This window comes from Lepisosteus oculatus, chromosome 1 (genome assembly GCF_040954835.1).
Source record: "Lepisosteus oculatus isolate fLepOcu1 chromosome 1, fLepOcu1.hap2, whole genome shotgun sequence".
Lineage (NCBI taxonomy): Eukaryota > Metazoa > Chordata > Actinopteri > Semionotiformes > Lepisosteidae > Lepisosteus > Lepisosteus oculatus.
The window spans coordinates 14,283,213-14,307,630 of record NC_090696.1 but is presented as its reverse complement, the minus strand read 5'-3'; the positions used below and the strand labels follow the sequence as shown (position 1 = coordinate 14,307,630).

Here is a 24,418-nt window from a genome sequence, read left to right as displayed (position 1 = left end):
AACAGAAATTAGAAAATGGAAAACATGCTCTAAGACTGTTTATCTCTTTCTATTTTTTATTCATTATGGTATTTTGAGTGGCATGGTACAATCACTAGGCAAAACAGATAATGCAAATACTTAATAATTTGAAATGTCATCTTCTCAGGTGTTGAGCAATGTGATGTACTGACCTGTTCACGTGACAGTTCAAGGCTTTTTTTTAAAACAAATTAATCTGTATGCAGAATTCTGTGAATCTGATTTCAAATTATTCTTTTAGATATCATCCAAGCTATATTTGGTTAAAGCTATGTCTAAAAAACGTTATCTATATATGTACTGGGCAAAGGTAATGCAGCATATCCTGCATAGCCCAGAAAAGAGGGAAATACAGAGTGCTTTTATGGATACATTCATACAAATCAATATTGTATTGTAAATAGTTACACACACAAATACATGGTGAACCCCTAACTTAGGACAATGGGCATGCTTTGTTTATTCAGAATGACCTCAGTTTGTGTTTTTAATGGGTTTTATGTTAGTGTTCAATATTATTCACTTCACTATTATTGTTGGTAGAACATGTTCCCCAAGGTACCATTTGTCTTGTACTATATATTATACATTCAGGGTGCACAGTTTTCATGATAAGGTTTTTGAATTGGTCATAAACACCTTGCACTTTCAAACTTCAATGTGTGGCAAAATGTTGCAGCATTGTCCTGCTGGTGTGTTTCATTTTTTTGTGTAATATTGATGCCAAACACTGGTAACATTGCAGAACTAATTACTTAATGTATTTTCTTGTGGATAAGAAGGATGATCTTGGCCTTGCTATTAAATAATCCAAAAGACAGGTGGTTACAGCAGATAATATTAGAGTGTATTAAATAGGCTGACATTTTAAGATATGTTTTTTAGCCTTTAGTGAAAAAGAGTAGTCCAGCAAATAAATAATATATCAGTGTGCCATGTTATGCTGTCATGTGTGGTGCTTTTGATAGTGTACTCAACTTTTTAAAAATGTGACATCTGTTGTAGAATTCTTCTATTTAAGTTAATGTATAAGTGTTGAGTATATGTTTATTTTGGTTACATGTATCATGTGTAAGGTTCGTGTGCTTGTTGTTTTGTCTGTTTTGAAAAGGCTGAGTGCAAGCTCTGACTGTGCAGCTTGGGTAATAAGCATAAGTTAACTTGCATCTTTTTAACCATCCAGAGATCATTAATCTTTTTGTATCTTGCTATGATTCCTTTTTAGAACTGCAAAGGTAAAATAATGGCAGTTCTTTTTCAGGTCTTTTTAAAATAGGGTGTATATTATCTGTTGTACATTTCACTTACAGTATGTCCATTGAAAGAGGAAAGGAAAACACATCAAACCTGCAGATTTTGTTACAGGAAGGCCATATTTCATTATAAAATTATAGGCAGCATTTTAAAAATGGAAAGCCTCTACATTAACACAGTGTTTTCAGCTGTGTTTCTTTTTTCACACAAAAGCCTTAATGTTCAACACAACTGGTCTATGACCACTGTCCCCAGCCCATGCTGAATAACAATCACATCCCAGTTTTGTTTGTAACAGCTGGTTATACAACCAGATAAGAGAATATAAGACACACAGACAGGGAGAGAAGCTTGGGGTCAGAGCACAGGGTCAGCCATTTATACAGCACCCCTGGAGCAGTTGGGGTTAAGGGCCTTGCTCAGGGGCCCAATGGAGTAGTACTGCTCTGCCAGTCACGAGATTTGAACTGGCAGCCTTCCAGCCACAGACACACATCCTTAGCCACAGAGCCACTGCCCCATCGCATGATGCTGGTGTGCAGAGCATGAAACAAATGAAAGAAAATTCATCTAAAAAAAAAATGGGTCAGCCTCCTTTCATGGCTGCTTTTGTATGTATAACTCATTCTGAACTATGAAGAGCTGTCTTTGAAAACATGAAGCGATGAAGAGATTCAATGGTTGATCCTGGAGACCCTGTCCTCTTATACTTAGGAAAGCATTACATACCCCTGCACACACTCATATGTGGTGCCATATTGATACATTTTCTTTCACAGACAAGGAAGCGCACTGCAAAGAGAGAATTTTTGTTTTTGGGTCTTGCAAGGACGCGGCACATGTTGCTCCCTCTGGCCGAGTACGTATTATTGACAGACTGGTGGCCTCTGAAGGTATCAGAGGTACGACCACATGTCCCCCGATTGGTTCCAAATCTAACACACGTTAAATGGAATGGATCTTTCCTTAACCCGAAGGGCTGAAAAGCATCCATTCAAAACTGGGAGACTGCTTGACAGCAAATGTGTTTGTTCCTTGGAGCAAAGCATTTGTTCTTCATTAACGCTGTTTCAGACCTATGACCATTACTTTGTAAATGGACATGCTACGTTTTTTTCTTTATTCTTCTCAAAGAAAAACTTTTTAGCATAACTGGATGACAGAACTAACTGAATGAGAGGAGTAAGGTGGCCCATTGCATTTTTCAAGCACCCAGTCACACCTGGTCAGAGCATGCAGTACATGGAGTCACTACTAAAACCATTGAAAGGGGTATTTCTTTGAGGTTTGACTTGGAATTCAAGGAGTTATACAGCTCGATACCGATTCTTACCATGCTTCTCAATTCAGAAAATAATCTAGGTCTTAATTGTTTGTATTTTATAGGAATATTTTTTTTTGTTTTGTGTTTCATGAATTCAGAGATTTTTCACCCCAGATTTCATTGTAAACACTCACAGTGCTTATTTGTCTTTTAATACTGGCAAGTAAACAATTAATTAATTAACTGAGAGCAGAGCTCAACCTTCTTTGTCTAATGAATATGACTTAAAATTAAAGTTTAAAAAAGATTAAAATTAAAGTTTTGAATGTGCTATGTACAGGTAATTCTTTGCTGCATATGCTTTTTTTCAGATAAATGTTTTGTGTACTAAGAGTTAAGAACAAATTCAGTGTAACTGTACATTTTGCTTCATCTTCATTGCCAAAATGATTAATTAAAAAGTACACTGTCTGCTATATGTATTTAGGCAACTTGTAACTAAGCATTCAGATGTTTTAGAATAATTTTTCCATCACGATGTTATGGCAGATACTGTATGTGCAGACAGTGTTGAGTAACCAAACAAAGAACATGCTGTTTCTTGTCAGAACAGATGGTAAAAACAGAACGCAAAGAGATCCAGTGGTCAAGTTGCCCTTAATAAACAAAATGTGACAAGTACCGTACCTCCCACAGTCACACGTTTTAGTCATTTTATCAGATATTTTAAATTCACTACGCTGTATATGAAGATGCTGTAGAAAATGTCTTTGAAAGAATTTGAATTGTACAGTATGTTACCTGTACCTACTGTGAAACATGGATGAAGCAACATTAAATTTGAACATGTATGGAAGGTACAGATGCTGGAGTTCCTGTAATAGAAATGCAGCGTTGATAAACAAACATACAGGGGATTATATCGTAAGAGATGATCTATTTAATTTTTTACAAGTTGCCTGAATATGTATTGCTTGCACAATAAGATACTGTATTCACAGCATGTGTTTTTACCGTGTAAGGTTATAAGGAACATAGCACTGCCTGAATGGTCACTGAATTGCATTAGACACTGCATCTTGAAAAAGAATTAGGATAAGACTGCTGTATTAAATAATTTGGTCATTGCACTTTAGCTTAGTATTAATAGAAGTATACTGGTAAATAATTTATAAAAATATATTTGAATACTTTCAAGGGTTTTTGGATTCCTAGTGTTTGGTTTGTGACATGATCAAATGTGAAAGCATACCTTGTTGCAGCCTTCCTGTAGCCAGCGGAATCCAAGAAACAATGTTTCTTCCAGTCACATGAACAAAGGTTGAGATTCTCTTTTGGTTCCTACATTCCCTGAACATTCTTGTTAACCAGAAATTGCGCTTTGACCTCATTGCATGTGAAAATGACAAACGCAGTCTCTGACATTGCATTACACTTCGTATAATATTTGTCAGGAACAGTCTGCCAGTTTGGGTTTAATGGACGGACCAGTCCTGCTTTAAGTAATGGCTGATTACGAATAGCAGCATCTGACTGCTTCTCACCGGAATGACTATCTGCTAATGTAGTTTGGCTTCTCACCCTCTTTGGGGAATTTGGTGGCTGTTTTACACAGGTCCCCTGCTAACTCCAGCTTCTTTTCTAACCACGTAAAGCCTCTTTTAGATTATTTATTTGCTGATACATCTTTGTCTGCTTTGTGGTGGCCTTCAGCAAGCTACAAATGCAATTTTTCATCCTGTTTTACAAATGTGTGGGTTTTACTTTCATTTTCTGTACTCTTCTGCTGTCTTCTGTGTGTGTATCCATTTGTCCAGATTCATCAGAAGAAATTAACATTATCAATAAATTAAACCTTACCTCACATCAGATATACTACTTCTGAAATCCATGTAGTAATTGTAAAAATGTTTGATAAGAGAATTTTTCGGTACGGGAAACTTAGGTGCTAATAGAATCATATTCAATTTGCAAGTTTGAGAAAAATTTACTACTAAAATATTTAACACTTTATTCATGTAGATTAAAAATGCTTTATAAAAAGTAAACATTCAAATTCAATGTTATCGTATATGAGTCTGAATTGAACTTATGGTAGTTCAATTTCAAAAGAGTGTAAAGAGTAAAATTATAGGACTGTTTGCATCATAATCATCTGTGTTTGATATCATTCTATTCTAATGAACACATTTACTTCTTTATTTATGTAATTGAAATAATCTGGAAATAAGATTTTATTTACACATATTTCATAATTTAAGTGGTTCAGTGACAATTACAAAGAAAAAGAACTTGTGATATGTTAATGATGCAAAACGTTTGTTCGAGACCACAAATTATTGCTGCCACCATAGCTTAAATAAAGCAAAATAGTTACTTTTGAGCATGAAAAATGATTTTTCTGTGAAAAATGATTCAACATACTTGTAATTTCAAAACGAAAATAATTTCAGAGAATTTCACATTTGTAATATGAAATGACGCTTAGTCAATTTTTCAGGCAGTACAATCTCCTTCAATTAAAACAGATGTGCTCCTTTCACACTTACAAGACAATGCCTGTAGATTTTTTATTTTTTTAAAAGCAATGGCTATTTCTTTTAGAACCAAAACTTTAATAGGGTGGCAGAGATCAGACTGAAGAAAAGTGAACGATATTCACAGACATCCCCCAAAGTCATCATTTTTTTCCACTCCAAACCTCAGAATGTATTATCTACATGAAGACAATAGAAACATTAATTTAAAGACCAAACGTAACCCAGATACAGGTAGGATCAATGAGGCCTATACACATGCGTTCCTCCTTAACCAATTGGTAGTGGCTCTTAAGTGGCCAGATCCAAAGATCCAAAGGCTAATGAATGGGTACAAGTATGGCAAAGAGTAAAAGCTTTTCTGTCTGGCTGCAGAGACTTTTCTGCCATAGTTTACCCTGTTCTGGACAAACACACAAGCACGTTGTCTTGTTTTTTTTTTCTCCGCTTGTTTTGGAAATAAGCAATTTATGTGTGCATGTTGTGCATCTCTCACACTCTCCACAGACAAGGATGAGTGCTCCAAGGACAATGGCGGCTGTCAGCATGAGTGTGTCAACACTGTAGGAAGCTATGTATGTCAGTGCCGCAATGGATTTGTGCTCCATGAAAACAAACATGACTGCAAAGAAGGTATGTGGACCACATTCGCTCGTAGACCTTTCAGTTGAAATGGAGTCTTCTGCAAGATGCTCCACGCTTCCTTTGGACAGCTAAGTCTTCTTTAGTTACTGTATTATAAGCATTTTTTATGTACCGAATAGATTCACTGAATAGATGTGCAGGTTGATCCCAGTCGCGTAAACATTGCTTGCTTTCATGATTCCATCCAGGGTCTGCCAGGAGCATATTTTTGTTGGTGCTAACATAGAGGGTAACACAGAGTATGTACTGGTACCAGTCAGGTGGTATTTAAAACATTGTTATTAACATCAGCTATATACATACTGTATGCCGAAAAGAGAAGAGAGAAAGCGCAACATTTCGGCTGTGGAGCCTTCTTCCCTGTCTTTCTCAGGTGTGAGAAAGACAGGGCAGACAGCAACGATTAAATTAAACCTCTCACATGTTCCTTTGCAGACCAGGCATGCTGACACAGCTACCCACCTGAACTATATATACTGTATGCATACAGTTTGGTTTAGCAAAGAAAAAACGCTTACATTTTCAACATTTATAAGGATAATTTGGGATCTCAGGGTATTACAAATACCACTGGCATAGTTAAAATTATGGATAATTCTGAAAGCATGATTTTCAGATTTATTCATACCCTATAAATCTATAAAACATTCAGTGTTTTTTCGGTTGTTTCACAGATTTTCTGTGTTTTTGTATAAGCTCCCGGTAGTCACTGTGATTGCCACTGGCTATAAAAGGAAGCTGACCTCGGAAGAAATGTAGTTAGTAGTAGATAGTACTATTTCTAGTCACTGGGTAAGTCACAGAATTGCTACTCAGCTGATAGTTCTAAACCTTGACCACTGTGATGAACACTATGGAAAATTCTGGAATAAAAGGAGTTAATAACCTGATGGAACAAACCAGTTTCAGTCATATTATCCATCATCACGGTGTTCAAGTCTAGTGGGATTTTTGCCAGGCATTTGTCCCAAAAAAGCTTTTTGAAAGGCTTTTTGGAACTTAAATTCAAAGGCAATGATTGGGAATCTTCTAGAAACTTTTGCATCATGGGGATCTGATGTTTCCATCGATGCCCTTTGATGTTAACCTCATGATTCATGAAGGCTGATAGTTACAATAAAAGAAGATCATGTGAATGTTTCAGATAAGAATTAATTTAATCCCAGGTCCAATAGTTCCATGTGATGTGGTTGGATGGAGCATTAGTACAGTTTTTTAGACACTCCTAGGATGAGTGTGTTTAGCTCACATAACCAAAGCTTATGTTGAAGACAATATCTGTGAGGCACGGTCACAGATCTGTTTTGCTTTAGAGTTGGGTTGCACGTTCTGTCCTTGGTGTGTTTGTCACACCTGGGCATGAGTCGATACCAGGTGCCTACCAGGACTTTTTTACCTAATACCTGGTGCATTATGTCAGAGAGCTGAGTTTCTAGCAAAGTAACAATCATAAGCTCACATTGTGTGTATTCAAATTGTTAGGGGATCCTAAAATCGGTGCCCTCGACTGATAAGAGTCTCCAGAAGAACATGCATGCCATGAGGCTGAGGAGGGCAGATGGTCAGCCTAAACAGCTCAATTTGAGGAGCTAGAGAGCTTCTGCATGAGACGTACTGTACTACTGTACAACTACTGTAATGCTCTACTCGCTGGGGTATCTAAATCTACTCTGAACAAACTATAGTATGTCCAATATTCAAGCAGCCAGAAGCCTGACCAGGTCTAGTGCAAGTGTTCACATTACTCCTATCCTGGAGTCCTTGCACTGGCTTCAGGTCAAATTCCGTATAGATTTAAAATCCTCATGCTCACCTATAAGGCTCAGCATGGCTTGGCACCTCAGTACCTGTCTGAACTATTATCGCCCTACTCCCCACCGCGCAACCTTCTCTCTTCTTATTCTGCTCTCCTTACTGTCCCACAAGCCCGTCTACATTGTATGGGTGACAGGGCCTTCTCCTGTTATGCCCCCAAGCTCTGGAACTCTCTCCCCAAGGATATCAGAGAGTCACCTTTTCTAAACTCCTTCAAATCCAGACTTAAAACCCTCTTCTTCAGAAAAGCCTTTACTTCACTGGTTCCATTCTCCACCCCTCTGCTTTTCTTAGTACCACCATCCACGGTCTGCTCTATATATTGTAATAGTGTTTTATCTTGTGTATTCTTCTTATTTATTGGTGTTGTCATCCTGTAAAGCGCTTTGAGAAGCCACCTTTAAAGGTGCTATATAAAATAAAGTTTATTATTATTATTATAGATGAGTAGTTAACCATCTCTCTGGAGAAGATCTACAACCTGATAAAATATAAAAGGAACACCTTCTTTTATTCCAAAATCAGTGTTTTAGCTACTGTTTATTAAGGGTATAAAGCAACACAAATATATGTGTAGAATTATAGTGACATAAATGAGTTGATACAAGAAGACAAAGTCAACTCGATGGTGAATTTTTATTATCCACACAGCCCTATTTTTGTGGTTTTTCATGATGGAAATGTTTTCTTGTAATCACTGCAGCCCTAGGGGCATTTAATTCTTTAGCATTGTGGATTTAGGAACAGACATGTAATGCTAATGAAAGCCATGCTGAGCCAAATTGTGGTGAGTGCATTTTCCCTGTGCGTAAAAGCTCCCTGACTGAACATTGTACCATGCACATTATATCGAACAGCACCCCTGTCTCCACTCCAACATCACCATTCAGCAATTCTCCTTGGCTTATACCTCTTAACTGGGTAGAGGGGAAGATGATCAGAGATCAGTGCTGTCATTTCCTCAGGCAGGCAAGTTAAAGTTAAGTACTAAACACACTCTCTTTATATGCATCAGCTCGTTTCACTCTTGTTTGACCAAACAACTAAATTAAAGGTTAATTAAATGCTAAAAATTAGAAAGATAGACAACCTTTTGGCTGCTGAGCCTTCTTTAGGTGTTACAACTGAAGACGTTTAAACATCCAAAAGGCTGTGTTTGTTCCTCCTACTTTTCATTGAGGAATTAACCTTTACTTGTTCAAATTGGATTAGTTGTTAAATGAAAGGATTTAGTAGAAAAAATATTTGTATCAATTTAGGGCCAAGAGGACTCTGCCCTTGATCTAAATCCTTTGGTTAAGTAGCTTCTACTTTGAAGTAACATATAAAGGAAACTTTCATAAACATAGAAACATAATTTAATTAAATCAAAATTTAAATTCCAGCTGTATTGTAGCTAAATAGATGGTAGGAATTCTGAAACTTAAAAAAAAATGAAGTTAGGATCAGAAGAAATACGGAAATGAAAGTATTCATGTTGTAACATTTTTTAATTAAAATACTTTTTTCAGCTCAACATTGTGAGAGCTCTTTCCCATTGTTTTAAAGGGATTTAAGACAATTATATAATAATATAATATAATCCAAGTTACCAAAAAAAGTGCTTTCTCTAGTTGCTTACCTGATAATTTACCATTCTAAATTAATTTCTAAAAACAAATATCTGACAACACTCCTTTAGAATTGTAAAAATATATGTTAACCTGGGGGGGGGGGGCGGCATGGTGACACATGTCCCATGTTCAATTGGATTTCCTCCAGGTGCTCCAGTTTCCTCCCATAGTCCAAAGATGTATTGGTAGGGTAATTGGTTTCTGGGAAAACTAAACCTGGTGTAAGTGTGTGTATATCTGTGTCTGTGCTTGACCTGTGATGGACTGGTGTGTTATCCAGGGTTTATACTGCTTCATGCCCATTGCTTGCTGGGATAGGTCCCAGCTCCCCCACCCTCTCACCACCCTCAATTGGATGAAATGAATGGATAGATGGCAGTTTAGTGGGCAGCAGGATAGCTTGATCAGTGAAGAAGCAATTTTAGGTCCCACAATCCAGACATCAGACATGTACTGAGAACCTAACTTTGTCTAGGATTCTCCAAGCAGCAGACGTCAGCTGCTGAGGGTAAGATGGGCTTGAGTCAGTCAGGTATCCCATCATACAGTATACTGTACAGTGTAACCACTGGAGCCACAATACTTTGGTTCTGCCACTGTTGTAATTTTAAGGATTGTATCATTGGGTCAAATTGATGAAAAAGTGGCGGTTTCAAATTGGGATATATAAAACAGTGCAGTCAAGTCTATTGTTTTAAATGTCAAAATACCAATATTACACAAGTTTGATACATACAGTACCATTTTAAAATTTGGTTCCTTAGCTCTGTGCAACTTATTTTCCAAACTAATTTCTTACATAAAACTTTGAGAATCAAAGTTTTCAGGAGCTATGTTTTCTGAAAACTTTGGTTAGCCTAGAAAGTTGAATTTAAAAGCAGCAGTAAAAGAATAATTAATTACAAATATAATATAATTAAAAGCATAAAAAGAAAAAGCAGGAAAAAGCATAAGTATTGATTTCATCTCTCACTTTTGTGTTGCATCGTTAGTACAGAGAATTATGATTACTGATGTTTTTTGGAGTAACACTATGTCTCAAAAGGTTATTCAATCAGTAATGGTTATCTGTCTAACATCACTGATCATCTGTATTCCATAAGGTCATGTCTAAAACATATCAAAGCCACATACATATCAAGAGTTTGAGATTCTTTTCATTTCAATAAGAAGTTATCAGAGTTCTTTGTTGTAACTCCCTAATTATTAACACTGGATAAGTTCAAATTTTCTGTGATCTAGAAACCCATTTTCTCTAAAATGCTACACTCTACATGTTTCTCTTCCAGTGTTATGCTCTCTGATTTCAACAAAAATGGAATCCAGCATTCTTATGGTTCCCATGTTTCACTACAATCAACCTACAAAACACCTGAAGAAGGCTCCACGGCCGAAACGTTGTGTTTTCTCTCTACTCTTTTCAGCGTGGAATAAACCGATTACTTGTTCCTTTGCAGCCTACGTATGCTGACGCAGCTACCCACCTGAAATGTTACATTTGACTACTGTACAGTCAGTACAGTCAAGTTTGTAATATAGAACAGTTCATATACAGTGCCTCATCAAATCTTGAATATACAAACACTATTAAGAGGATAAATGTAAAAAGCCAAATGAATTAAACTGACAAAAGTTTAATTGTTTAGAAATCAAGTGATACTGCAAACATTCAAAATAAAATGAATACAGTCACATACGGGCAATGGCACACATTAGTTTACACAGTTATGTCTGTTCAGTATATCTTTATATATGACTAGTTAGTGCAAGTAATGAATTTTTCACTAATTGTTCTTCAGATCTTTTAAAAATTAACTTCCTGTGGGGGAATAGATTGTAAACCATCTGATTAAGGTTAAGAAATTGTGTAGGGCTAATAAAGAAACATTATACATTATAAGGATAAGGGAATGGGGGTAAGGTATAGGTTTTTTAGCATTTGGATAAGATTAGGATTTGAGTTTTAGCTAAGTTTATTTTTGCAGCTATTCCTTAATTGTTGTAAGTCTGGCCTTTTATCAGACAGGTTGTTAGTGAATTGGTATTGTCCTCATTTCAAGTGCTAAGAAGTCGTTGACAGCTCCATCATGGTATAAATTATTAAACTCAATTTAAGTTAATAAAATAATTCCTAATAATAAGATACATTCTGATGTATTATGATTAAAATCTTTGTGTACTTGAATGTATAGCCATTAACAATTGTTTAGCAACCTCTAACAGGAATACCAGAGGATAATACCTGGCATTCCAAGAGTTTTATATAATCTCTCAGATTGATTCAGTAAATTCTGACCGCTTTATCTGATTCAAATGTTTAATGAGCCACACACTGTTTAAGATGGTAGCATGGAATGATTTCAGACTGACACTTTCCTTTTTCTTGTGACTGTTTTTATTAACGAGACTCCCATGTTAAATGGAAATGAAACCCAGCCCAAAAATGCATTAAATTTGATGTAGATCTTATAATACAAATATAGTAATAATCCTTGCATTTGTATACTGCTTATCATCCTCAAGGATGATGTAGACATGTGTGCCCCCGCTGTGCTATCATTCTGTACTTTGACATGATCAATTCGTGGCGTATTTCATAAAAAGCTAACTTATTTAACTAATTTAAATATTCAAGAGGAGTGTGGAGGGGAACAGTCAGATGACAAGTCTAAGTGGAAGGGTGCAAGGCAAGGTGTCTTTGAGTTTAGAGGATTTAAAAGGAGATCAGTCAATTGTTGAGGAAAATATGTAGATCTAGCTTAATACATATTTTTTTCTGCATGAAAGTTTTAGTGTTTCTTCTTATACTAGCAGTATAAGTATATCTTCTTATGTGGCTCAGTACATAATAGTGAAGGGATGTGTTTTTGAGATCGACTGTGTGGAATTCTCTAAATGTTGTGGAGGATAATATTATTTTCTAATGATAAACTAGAGTTTTTGTTTGATTATGTTTCACATCAGACTTCATGTACCTTGTTATATAAAATTACTGAGGACAACACAGCAATGGCAGATCAAGATTAAATTTAGGCTTAAATTAACCAGTTTGGTACAAATGGAGAGGAAGAAACATACCTAAGATTTGAATTAAAATAAATACATTAACCTGATAGTACTATTTCATATGTGTTCTGTCAGCTATTATTTGTGATTTTATGCAGATCCCTCTATCAGAAAAAAACCTTACATGGCTTCCAAATATGTGTTTCTGGGATTAATTAATTTGTTTAAGCATTCAGTCTTACAAAATGAAAGGCAATAAAGGAATAAGACCAGTTTTATCTTTGTGTTAATGAATCACCCCTTAACACTTTCAAGTCTCATGACTGTCAATTCATTGTTTCATATTTTTAAATTAAGTTTTAGATTTACAACCTTCCTCTTTCATTGCCCTAAATATAACAGCATGTACAATGTAACATACTAAATTGACAGGATTAAAAATTAACCACAATTTGTTCTTGTATATTAACTGTCTCCTACCATTTGTTACCACAGCTGAGTGCGAACACAAAGTACACAGTTCCAGTGGGATGATCACCAGCCCCAACTGGCCAGACAAGTACCCGAGCCGTAAGGAATGCACGTGGGAAATCACAGCCACACCAGGACACCGTGTTAAGATAGTGAGTACTTTGCAGACGTGATTAGCACAAAGATTATTAGATTTATTGATTTTTATTTAACAACCTCATATGCAAAAGCCTGCATAGGGCTGATTTTCACCTGCATGTTTCAGGTTAAAAACACTGTAAATCATTCATTGTGACAGACTTCACAAGGTCTGATGAATCTCTTTTTGTGAAATCATTCCTCTGGGCTCTCCAAAACATTTGAAGCCCCTGTATCACAAAGACAGCATAACATTTGGCATAACAGGGTCAATGTTTGTTTGGGTTGGGCTGGATAAGGAAAGTCAAATCTGGCATCCAGCTGCGAACATTTGAGTTGTGCCAGGACTCAGATCAATTAGATGATATCATCCAATGTCTCAGGCTCCTGTAGAGTTTAAAGGGATACCAGGGAGTACAGCATATGATGAGCTAGTTTTGGTGAGGTCACTACTCTGAGCTTTCCAGAGTATTAAAGAGCTTGTTCAAGGGATGCCTTCTGTTTCAGTTGGTTTGGGTAAGGTGACTGTGTGCTTAAATGTGTACCTAAGACAGTGGTTCAGAACCAGGGTTCCAATTACAAATACTACACATTGTTAAATATATAAATGTGTTTAACATTTTTGAAAGTATATACTGGAAAGAAAACGTTTCGAAAATGGCAGAAAGGTACAGTAGGTTATTTTAATTACTGATATTCTTTTCATTAGAAATTCAGAAAGAAAAAAAAATGCATAGGTACGCCTTTCTTTCTACATGATTAGGTTTTGTGATTAAGACATTAAAAGGCTTAAAATGGCCTTGGAGTTTTTTTTTCTTTTTTTCTCTATTTTAGAATAATTTGTAATAAACCTAATGGTGAGATAAGGGAATCCCTTCGTCTCCAGTACTGGGTGTGAGACTGAAAAAAAGACTGTTACAAAGTCATTCTTTCAAATCCCATTTTTTCCATAGATTTACAGTAGGTATGCACCCTTCTTCAAGGACAGCTGTTCATGTAAATTACATTCAGCTTCAGGGCCTGGCTGGAGTCCAGAAAGGATTAGGCAGATTAAGACAGCTTTACCGTACTCAACAGTACATGCACTATTATTTTCACAATGTTTTACTGTTTTCCATTTATTCATTAGAAAAGCTGCCTATTAATCTTTTACTCTGCTCCATTCGAGAATGAATTTCATTCCCAGGTTACAGGCGTGGAAAAGTTTTTACTTGAAGGTGCATAAATTATTATTATGATAATCTTTTTTGTATATATTGTCTTTAAAAGCAAACATATCAATGTGCTGCACATTACTACGGATGTATTGTTCATTTAAAAAGGGTGGGATTAGTATGGGTACACAATGAGTTGCTAACAGGTTTGTAATTAATGTCTTAGCTGCATTAACAAACATTTGCAGGTCTGTATGTTAAAATGCACATGTGCTCAGGTTATTGCCTCTCTGGCTCAATAAAATGGAAAGCAGATCAGACATTGGCTCATAAGTGACATCCACCTAGAATAGAGAGCGTTAAAACTAATATTCAGTACTTATAAAAACTGATTGCAAATACAGATCAGATAATAACAGATGAGAGACAAGTGAACCAAATTACACAGTTGAAGTAACATATTTTGGATATATTGTTGAAATTGGGTAAGGATATATATAACCCTCTAACACCATGGAATCAGGCCTATTCAGTGAAACCTGGCACAGGCTAAGAAGCTTAAAATGTTCACCTGAGGTAGGACCATGTCCCAAACATGAGAGGGAGAACACTTGTGTCATCTGAGGTAATCCTCTCAAAGCTAATTTACTTTTCAGTAGAAATATTCTCTATCTTCTCCAACACTCCAGGCACGAGTGAATATCAAATGAATCTTGAGTTTAACCATTTTTCCAAGAAATACATTAAAAAAAATCTTCACAAGTTTAATAACAAGGGGTATGCCACTGTATAAGCCTGCCTACAAAGCGAATGTAAAAAGTAAATATAATTCTAGTTTTCTACCGAACAACTTGGTTGGTGAACATGATTCATATTTCCCATAGTGACCAGGCTTCTGTATGACAACGGTATTTTCTGAAAATGGAGTATGGTCTGAAATTCGAGCAATCGTTAAACATTTGCATTCAAGGACACAAATCTTTAGACCATATGTGAGTTGATTTCCTTGGGTGTTTGTACCTGTGGACACTAGACAACTTCTCAGTTTTCATTGTTATATTGTAAAAAATCCAGGGGAAGAGGGAAATGTAGATGCTGAAAAGGAAATAAGAAAGAGATTAAATAAGGTGCCATTCCCACCACCAATCATGTTGTATTGCTCCTCATGAAAGTCACACCATCTTGTGACATTTCTTTTAGAGTGACACAAATTACCACTTGTATACCTCTTGAATGTAAAGTGGAATATGATTTGTGTACCACTGGCCTCCTTCATATTTCTTAATTCGGTTTCTGATGAGCTAAAGTATAAAGATATATAGAGTATGCCAATTTATACTCAAGAGCACTCTAGGTATGCATATCATATACTTGACACTAATGTCAAGATAGAACCCAAGCAAGTAAATGGCTGTCTGTCCTTGATGACATTTTCTGACAGTACTTACAGTACAACACTGTTGACTCTGAAATATATTGTAACGCAACGGGGGTTCAGGCAGGTGCCCTTGCCGCATTAGGTCGGCCCCCCACCATCGGGGGCTCGACCCCAGGACTCCCGCGTCACTCTGCAGGGACCCAGCCCTGTGAGCCAAAGAGAGATCTCTCTACAGCCCAGTAGCTGTAGTCCTGCTATCACAGGGAAGGGCGGTGACATCACCTACTCTGGTACGCTGGCTCTTACACAGTACCTGTCGGCTTTAAGAGTTACACTCTCCCCCACTTAAATTGCTGTCCCCGGCAAAGGGCTATCCCACCCCGATTCTGACACCAATGTAACACAACGGGGGTTCAGGCGGGCACTAATGCGGATTAGGTCAGCCCCCCACCATTGGGGGCTCAATCCCGGGACTCCAACGTCACTCTGCAGGGACCCAGCCCGGTGAGCCAGAGAGAGATCTCTCTACAGCCCAGTAGCTGTAGTTCTGCTATCACAGGGAAGAGTGGTGACGTCACCTGCTCTGGTACGCCGGCTCTTACACAGTGCCTGTCGGCCGTAAGCGTTACAATATTTTATACAGTTCAAAGGAGCTCCAAAGAAATTGTTCACCACCTATCCCTCAAATAGTGCAGTGCATTGAATGTATTGAATTGGCATTTTTGCACTGTAACACGAAATCACCTCACAGTCTCACAATGTTGGATTTCCATCAGTTTGGTCCCCCTGAAGAAAGCTGTCCAAGACATGAATTTCATTGATGATCATGAGAGCCCAGGAATGTTTCGGTGACAAAGCTGCACCATTTTATAATGAATGCATTTGTGCGTCTGTGGAGCTGTGGTAGAAATGTGGATGTTGAAGGGAGCAATATTGAAAACAAATACTCTTACCACTTGTGAAGCACATTTAATGATAAATTCACACATTTTTTATTAACATGCACTTTAAATAAAAACAGATGATACAAATCAGCAGGGCATTACTGTTGAGTGTTTTTCAGTGTTTGGAAAGGCCAATAAAAATCTACACATTGTATGGTTCAATTTTATTTTGATCTCAATCAATATAACGACAGTTGGAACATTTCTGAACTTACTGAATTTCAAACAAACTTTTTGATTGCCCAGTACTGTATTAATACACACAGTACATATGTTATCAATCATACTGATTTGCTACTTTAATACACAACTCTTTTGAAATAAATCATTTATAAAATATTAATCCACCTTTACATTATTATCTTTAAACCTCTATTCTACTGTGCAGTTCTGAGCAGATTTATTATGATGATTGCATTATTTCATTATACCTCTCCATGATAAACCATTAGCCTTCATTATAATGGTGCCAGATGATGCTGATTAGGTGTAGAGTAAAGGAAAGTAAAAAAATTGTTCTCCTGTGTTTTAATAAAAAATGAGCAGACGAATGCATTCATATGGTGCCTTACTAAAGCATTCGCCCACTTTTAATGATATTCCAAGAAAGAGGGAAATGCAAAAAGTAAATATAAATGACACTGAAATCTGTCTTTCCATTTCAGAGCTTTAATGAGTTTGAGATTGAGCAACATCAAGAATGTGCCTATGACCATCTGGAGGTGTTTGACGGGGACAGTGCCAAAGCTGCAATTCTCAGAAGGCTGTGTGGCAGCAAGACACCAGATCCTGTTATTTCAACTGGCAATAAAATGTACCTCAAGTTTATTTCGGATGCTTCGGTACAAAGGAAAGGCTTTCAGGCCACCCATTCTACAGGTCAGTTACCATGTAGAAAGTGTGATATATAACTGTTTAATGAGGGCAATGTGTTTGTACATGTGTGTTGCTGTGGTGTAGACCTCCTACTTTCTGAAATCTATAGCAACTCTTTGAACACGTGTAAGAATCTGATAAATTCTTAATGATTTCCTGGTGTGGAAGAACCACATCATTGTCTTCTTTTTATGAGGTTTAGTTGTCATTTTCTACATGTACTGTATGTAAAGAATATTTTTTTGCGAAGGAACAAGTGTCCTGAGGAAGGCTCCAGAGCCGAAACGTTGTGTCTCTTCTTTTCCTTTCAGCAGGGAATAAACCTTTACCTGTTCCTTTGCAGCCTATGCATGCTGACGCAGCTCTCTACTTGTTGTTGTCTACAAAACTCTTACCATCAATAAAACAAAGAGATTTCCTCATACATAAAGGATTCTATTGCCACCTAGTGGCAGTGCTATAAACAAAGTATTATACTCTTGTTAAAATATTCCAAATATTGAAGAAGGCTCCACAGCCGAATTGTTTCTTTTCCTGTCAGCATGGAATAAACCTTTCTTTATCTGTTCCTTTATATTCCAAATATGTTTATTTTTTTATCTTCATATGTGGGGTGTATATACAGTAATACATATTGTGCTTCTTCTTTTCTGTTGTAACATGGAGTTTACACTTACACCTTTGCAACCTTTGCATACAGATGAAGCTCCCCATTCAGAACCATTTGCAGCAAATCACTCTAGGATAGGATAATAGTTAAAAAATGGATTACTGCTCAGACTGTAGGTATAACAGACTGATTTGCCTTAAAAATGACTATTGCTTGCTCATTAAAACCCTATCATCCTAAATAATAAGCACGACAGCATACTGCATATTATTGCTGTAAAAGTAAAAACAAAAATCTCTTGAAAACATCTCTGTACTTTTTCTTACATATGGAAAGATTTGATTTGGCATTAAACACAGCAGGTAGCTGGCGGTTAGCCTTGAGCTTTTAAATAGCTGCTATTCTTTTTTTGTATTTCTCTCTTTGTGACATTCAATTTCTGTAAGCACTAAATGCAGTCTGTACTGTAGAGTGTGAAAGATTGACTTTAACTGCAGCTTATTCCCAAGAATACATTACATAATGAATATGATAATCTTTTGCCTCGTACTTTCAGGTCAAAGTTACTCAGCTACCACAGACTTCTCCTCTATCCTCCAGTTTTTTAAAGACTCACTAGATGAATGTCCAGTCATCAGCTGTTGTCTTGTCCTTGATTTTCATATTGTAGTTAGTCCTGAAAGCAGCTTACAGTTTTCTCACTGATAGGGAAATATCTTTTTTCCACTCATGAAACATTAGGGATACTAAAAGACTGTATGTTATATCCAGATGAATAGTAATCTCATGTCTCATGGTGAGGATATTACAGTTTTCAGTTCTTTCCAGAATATCAGCAATATTTTTAAGTGGCCCCATAATTGTGTACACTAATGCATACTAACAAATCCATGTTTGTGTTGTGTGCAAATTACATATGGAATATATATCAACAAGAATCAACAATTGTAGTATATTTTGGTTGTGTTTTGTTGGTTTTGACACCCTTTTCCTTGTAATGCCAGAACTAAGAACTAAAAATCTGTGATTGTAGAAGAACAAAATCTTCATCGTGTTTGTTTTCCTGTCATAATGTGATTTCTTTCTTCTTAGAAGATAGTATTGAAGCAATCAGGAAGAGAATAATGATACAATCAAACCTAACCTTCTGTATCCCGAAAATGTAATCTGGTTTGATTGTGGCTTTTAAAGTAATCTTCATCAGGAGCCAAGATATTCTCTTGGCAGCTATTTTTAATTGCAGTGTTAGAACCTTTAGATAGCAACAGGCTTGGATACATATCCTTGCTACTTGTGACTACAGCAAATTTGTGCTGCAGTTGTTCTGAATCTACAGTATTTCAGTATATTATCAGATTATAACAGTACAGTACACTTGACTGTTTAGAAAGAACACATTTAATGGGGACAAACCTGATTTCATTACAGTGGTACATTGATATAAAACTATGATTTCTTACTGTTATTGTATTTTGTTATTATTTGACCCATAACAATTAAACATTATCAGGACATTTGAATATTTTTGCATAGGAATGACTTTTACCTTCAAAATACTTTGGTGGATATCTTCTACGGGCATTTTACTATAAACACTTTTTCCTCAAAATATCGCACCTCATCAGTACACATAGATGCACATAATTTTGGTTCTATATTACTCAACTTTAGAATTGGGTCCCTATATATATATCAATTCAGTCGTATTCAACAAAGTACACTGGTTGCAGTTTTCTTTTTCCTTTCAGCGAGAGACTGATTATTTCAGACAAACGTAATCTGCCCATAACACTATCCTTCATTACAAACTAGTCTTTAGTAATCATTCTCCACAGGGGGTTGATTGTAAGAAATATTTTAATCTCACTTTCATATCACATTTTTAAAGCACTGATTAACTACTTACTTATATGTGGTGATATTTGATGTGGAATTCAGAATAGCTGGCATCTACAAAGCAAAAAATGAATGCTAAAATTTGGGCTTTCGCAGATCTCTGTTGCATTTTGCCTTTGCTGTCCTTCAATTTTACCTGTTGACTATTGTTATTCTGCTTTCTCCAACCCTTGTGAACCACTTACAACAAACTCCTCTTCTGCTTTCTTTCAAAGTACCCGTCTTGAAAGAACCAGACAATCTCGTGACTTGTTACACATTTTCCAGGAGTTTCCTTGCTGGACAGAAATATTTGGATTTTTCCCTTAGTCTGAAAATTGTGCAGCGGACTTGAACTGAAACCAAGATTTTATATTTTTAGATAGAATTTTCCATTTTACTACTCAAGAAACAACAGTAGAAACAATGACTTTCTTTCAATGCTGGCATGAAGTGTACTCCTTCCGTATTTTTTGTGTTCTTAAACAGAATGTGGAGGAAGACTGCGAGCAGAGACGAGACAGAAAAACCTATACTCCCATGCACAGTTTGGAGACAACAATTACCCAGGACATACTGACTGCGAATGGGTGATAACAGCAGAGAACGGCTATGGAATTGAACTCACTTTTCAGACTTTTGAAGTGGAAGAAGAAGCAGACTGCGGTTACGACTACATTGAAGTGTTTGATGGGTTTGGCAGCACATCTCAGACACGGGGGCGATTCTGTGGATCAGGGGTAAGGCCTTAATGACTATAACATATAATGACCAGATTTATAAATCATCTTTTCATTAAGTGTTAGGTTAAGTATGAATATATATATACAGTGGTCAACACTCTTGTGTGTTTTTATTTTTCCCTAAACATTGATTGTGTCATAGGTTTACGTCTTATTTGGGTTGTCACATGAGACTTGGAACAATAGTTTTGAAGTGTAAAAAGTCTATGGAAGATGAAAGAGGGTTATAGAAAGCAGTAGGTAGGGGAGGTTTACCAGATTCTACTGAATTCCATTAGTATTGTTCTGCTTCCAGACATGATCACTAACATAAACACATACTGTAACTTGCAAAGGTTTTTTTCTGCTACATCACAAATTGACAACATTTGTCACAAAATTGACAAGATTGACAGAACTCTGTTGTGCAATACAGGTGAGGGTTGTTTACAGAGATGAGAGTTACTTACAAAGCTCTGAGAATTAAATCTGAAACATTACAAGGACTTTTCAAAGTTAGACCATCATGCAGTAAACAAAACAAAAACTTCATAAATAACCTATGTATTTTTGGTGTGGAAAGGTTGTTAAATTATTGCATTTGTTTTTTTGCAGCCCAGAGAGGAAATCTACTCTGCTAGAGAAACTATATTAATTCACTTCCACACGGATGACACCATCAGCAAGAAAGGATTTCATATACGATACACAAGTACAAAGTTTCAGGAGGCTCTCCACACCAAAAAATAAGCTGAAAACCTCACCATGAATAATATATTTTTAAATAAAATAATCTTTCTATTGGTGGAAAGAAAAACATCTGAAACAAATAAAAACTGAATAAAACTGGTTTATTCCATGTACAGGAGGTCATCAAAGATGAATGCAATCAAGGCATTGAGAAAGTGGCATCAGTGCATATCCTGAACTCAAAATGGTGCAGTCGGTGATCAGTAGAAGAATTTGATGCCTCAAGATTTCAGTAGCAAGAAAGACATTGAAAAGGGACCATGTGAAGTGGCTAAGCTCCATGCTATTTTCAGGCCAATAAATTTGTACTTTCTGCACAAAATTCTGAACACCATTGACTGTCAGTTGCAAGTATTGGATTGGATTTGGGTCATGTGATGAAGTGCACAATCTAATAGTGAAAGAAACATTACAGTTACACGTATTTTAAAATAAACCACTGAGGACTTTATTTTTTTACTGTATTTGTAATATTTCTTTATTCTTCCAAAAGATATGAGCGTTTCTCTTGGATTTTTTTTTTGCGAGCACATAGAATTTCACTTTGCTCTCTCCGGCAAAAGCTTACCAAATAAATTTGTTTTGAGGGTATATTTTGTCTTGAGATCTTGAGCAGAACAAAACCATAAAATATTGGATTAGTAGATCTTTAGGTTTTTAAGGTGGTGTTGCCATTGATTATAAACTGGGAAGTAATCCAGTAGCATGCCAGTGATTAGTTTGCTGCAGGACGTTCAGAATGCGACAATGCTATCTTCTAAATATCTGGTAGAACTTTTATCAAAAGGGTGATACCATGGTAGGATTGTACGCATTACGGTCCAGCTCCAGGGTCCTGGGTTTCAATGCCGCTTGGGGCACCTGTTTTTATAGTATTTGCATGTTCCTCTGGTTTTCACTCACTTTCCAAGCATCATGCTGTCTGTATCTGATTGGCTGCTACCTTGTTCCTTCCTCTGTGGCCCAGCAATGGACTGGTATCCAAACTGACGGGAGAGCAGCTGTGTGTCCCCTGTCCCTGTCCTGCCTTGTGCTCTGCCTTCCAGGAAAGGCTCCAGCATACTGCAGTCCTCACCAGGAAGAGTGGCTTACCAATGGATAGGTGTCCGCCAAGCTGAATCTTCTTTGAATTAATAACTAAAACAATATTATTTATAAATATGAAAGATCAAGGCATTTTTGGTTGTGAAATCAGTATTTATGAATAGCTGCTTTAGGCAAATGTGATGTTTCAGTTGTTTGAATTATTATTCAACACTATCAGTTTTGCCTTTGATGCCCAATACGTTGTTTACTGAACTGTCTTTTGCAACTAAAACTGTTGTTATTGTTATTATTATTAATGTAACATTGAATGGGTGCATGCATTAACGTGAGTCTAGGAGAGTGTGATATGCACTCTTTCAATTGCTTCGGATTTGTGCACATGTCAATCACAGTGAAAAAAAAGAAAAAAATGGAAGCATTGGATCCTGTTTGTTGCAAAGGTGTCCATCCATTCTATATCAATTTGCTACCATAATATCATGCTCTTTTTATGCACTTAAAACTTATAGGAAGTTAGAGGCTTGTAATATCTATATATTGTGTTCTCCATGGCAGGGACCATGTTAATCTATTAAAGACATTAGCCTTGGTGACAAAAAAAAACAAACCATCCTAAATTAATTAACTTTGCGCTAGTGGCTTGGCTATTACAGAAGATTAACAATGGAACACTGAAGAAATGTCACTATCCATCTGCTTCGAGATCAGAGTTAAACGAAATGTTTGGGATTGTGTTTTGTACAGTTGCCTAAAGGATATAGTTTTTGGATGTCTGAAACTAAGCATGTTGAGAAAGGACAGTTGCTGTCGAAGGGATTTCCTATGGTGCTATTCCATGTATAAACAACTTTTTGATTTAATAAGCCAACAACCTGCAAAATCATGTATGAATGTGGAATGACGACTGGCTGCAGCCGAAGAACAAAGACTCAAAGTGTCATCGCATTGACAGCACTAGTCCTGTGGAACAACAACTATTGCCTTAGAACAAAATGTATATTCTTGCACTCGTTTTTGTAGATATTTGTTTTTTTTTATTTTGATAAGTTTAAGAACTTGAAGATTTTATTGTAAAAAAGAATACATGAACAGCTTAAGAAGATGTCCACAGTCCCAGGGCATCTATGTAACTAGAGTATGTTGTGACCCAAAGTGTTGTTCCTACAAAAAACATTCAATGTATGTTATGTAAACAGGACCATATCTGACCTTTAGTTATGGTGTATATACATTATGTATGTTGCAAGGGGGTTGGGTAGGGAGTGAACATATGTGGTATGGTCAAACAGTTCCTGTTACTGTATGTGCCAAGTTCCACTTGAAACTATTTCACTGTAGTTTTATGTTACTTTCTCCAATGTTTGTTGCCTGATGTTAGTGGGTTTTAAAATAAGTCATTAAAACCTCTGTCAGGTTGACATTAAACAACTGTGTCACTGAGAATATTCTTGAATGTCACCTCATCACAATAATTTCCATTGCGACTGGTTTCAGAATACGGTTAGTATTTGTGCACCATAAGGTCACTGACAAATTAAATGTTCAGGTATAAACTGGTAGAAAAGAGACGTGATAGAAGCTGCTATGGACCGTAGCCCAGATTTGTTCTAAAAAATACCAAAAGAAAGGCTTCCCTGTTGTTCTTCTCTTTTGTAACCTCCTCCAATGTCTTTATTATTTACACTGAGTCTACTAACCTCTTCCAAATTTGATTGTCTCTCCACTGGTACAAAATAACCCATTGGAGTTCCATGCTGGAACAGAGAGGAACGATTGAAACCTTAGTAGGAAAAAATGTGCTGAAGAACATCCATATCTGAATATGGAAGAAAGCCAGAACCACAAATACAAGGTCTTACATTTAGCCCATTTTATCTTGAAGAGCTTTTAACCATCATCTTGATTCATTTTGCATGACTGATTCTTCAGCTGCACTCGTGTCTGACAGCACTCACAGATGGAACAATGAGAACGGGTTCTCGTTTAGCGCAATGCAGTGGCGATTGTGGAGGACTAATTTCCAACTGATCTTTGCATTATTTCCGAAGGGCTGAATAGGTACTCGGAGCCAGTCATTTCCTCTGTCATTTTGTATAGTATTACACGAGACAGAAATATATGTAGGCTTGCCTCTTTTCCATTTTTATATATTTGCTGCACAATTAACTCCATAATCAAATACTGACATTCTGCACAAAGAGCTTATGTTAAATTGCTTAGTTAAGTTTGACAGCAAACATCTGTTTGCTTAGCAGCTAACAATATGTTTTCCTCCTGCTGAAGCAGAAAGCACAGTCA

At 36.6% G+C, this 24,418-nt stretch overlaps 1 protein-coding gene across 4 annotated transcripts in view; it reads left to right on the top strand.

Moving 5' to 3' along the window:
• Window positions 1-23,548, top strand: part of tll1 (tolloid-like 1) — a 95,917-nt gene extending 72,369 nt beyond the window's left edge. For 2 of the 4 annotated variants that reach the window (XM_015344358.2, XM_015344359.2), the window contains exons 18-23: window positions 2,055-2,177; window positions 5,584-5,709; window positions 12,651-12,778; window positions 16,906-17,119; window positions 20,091-20,341; window positions 20,939-23,548. In XM_015344358.2, coding sequence (XP_015199844.1) covers window positions 2,055-2,177; window positions 5,584-5,709; window positions 12,651-12,778; window positions 16,906-17,119; window positions 20,091-20,341; window positions 20,939-21,073 — 977 coding nt within the window. In that variant the 3' untranslated portion in view covers window positions 21,074-23,548. The remainder of the gene's footprint in view (window positions 1-2,054; window positions 2,178-5,583; window positions 5,710-12,650; window positions 12,779-16,905; window positions 17,120-20,090; window positions 20,342-20,938) is intronic. The other 2 variants (XM_006629214.3, XM_015344361.2) reach the window with 2 other exon arrangements.
• The last annotated feature ends 870 nt before the right edge of the window (window positions 23,549-24,418 follow it).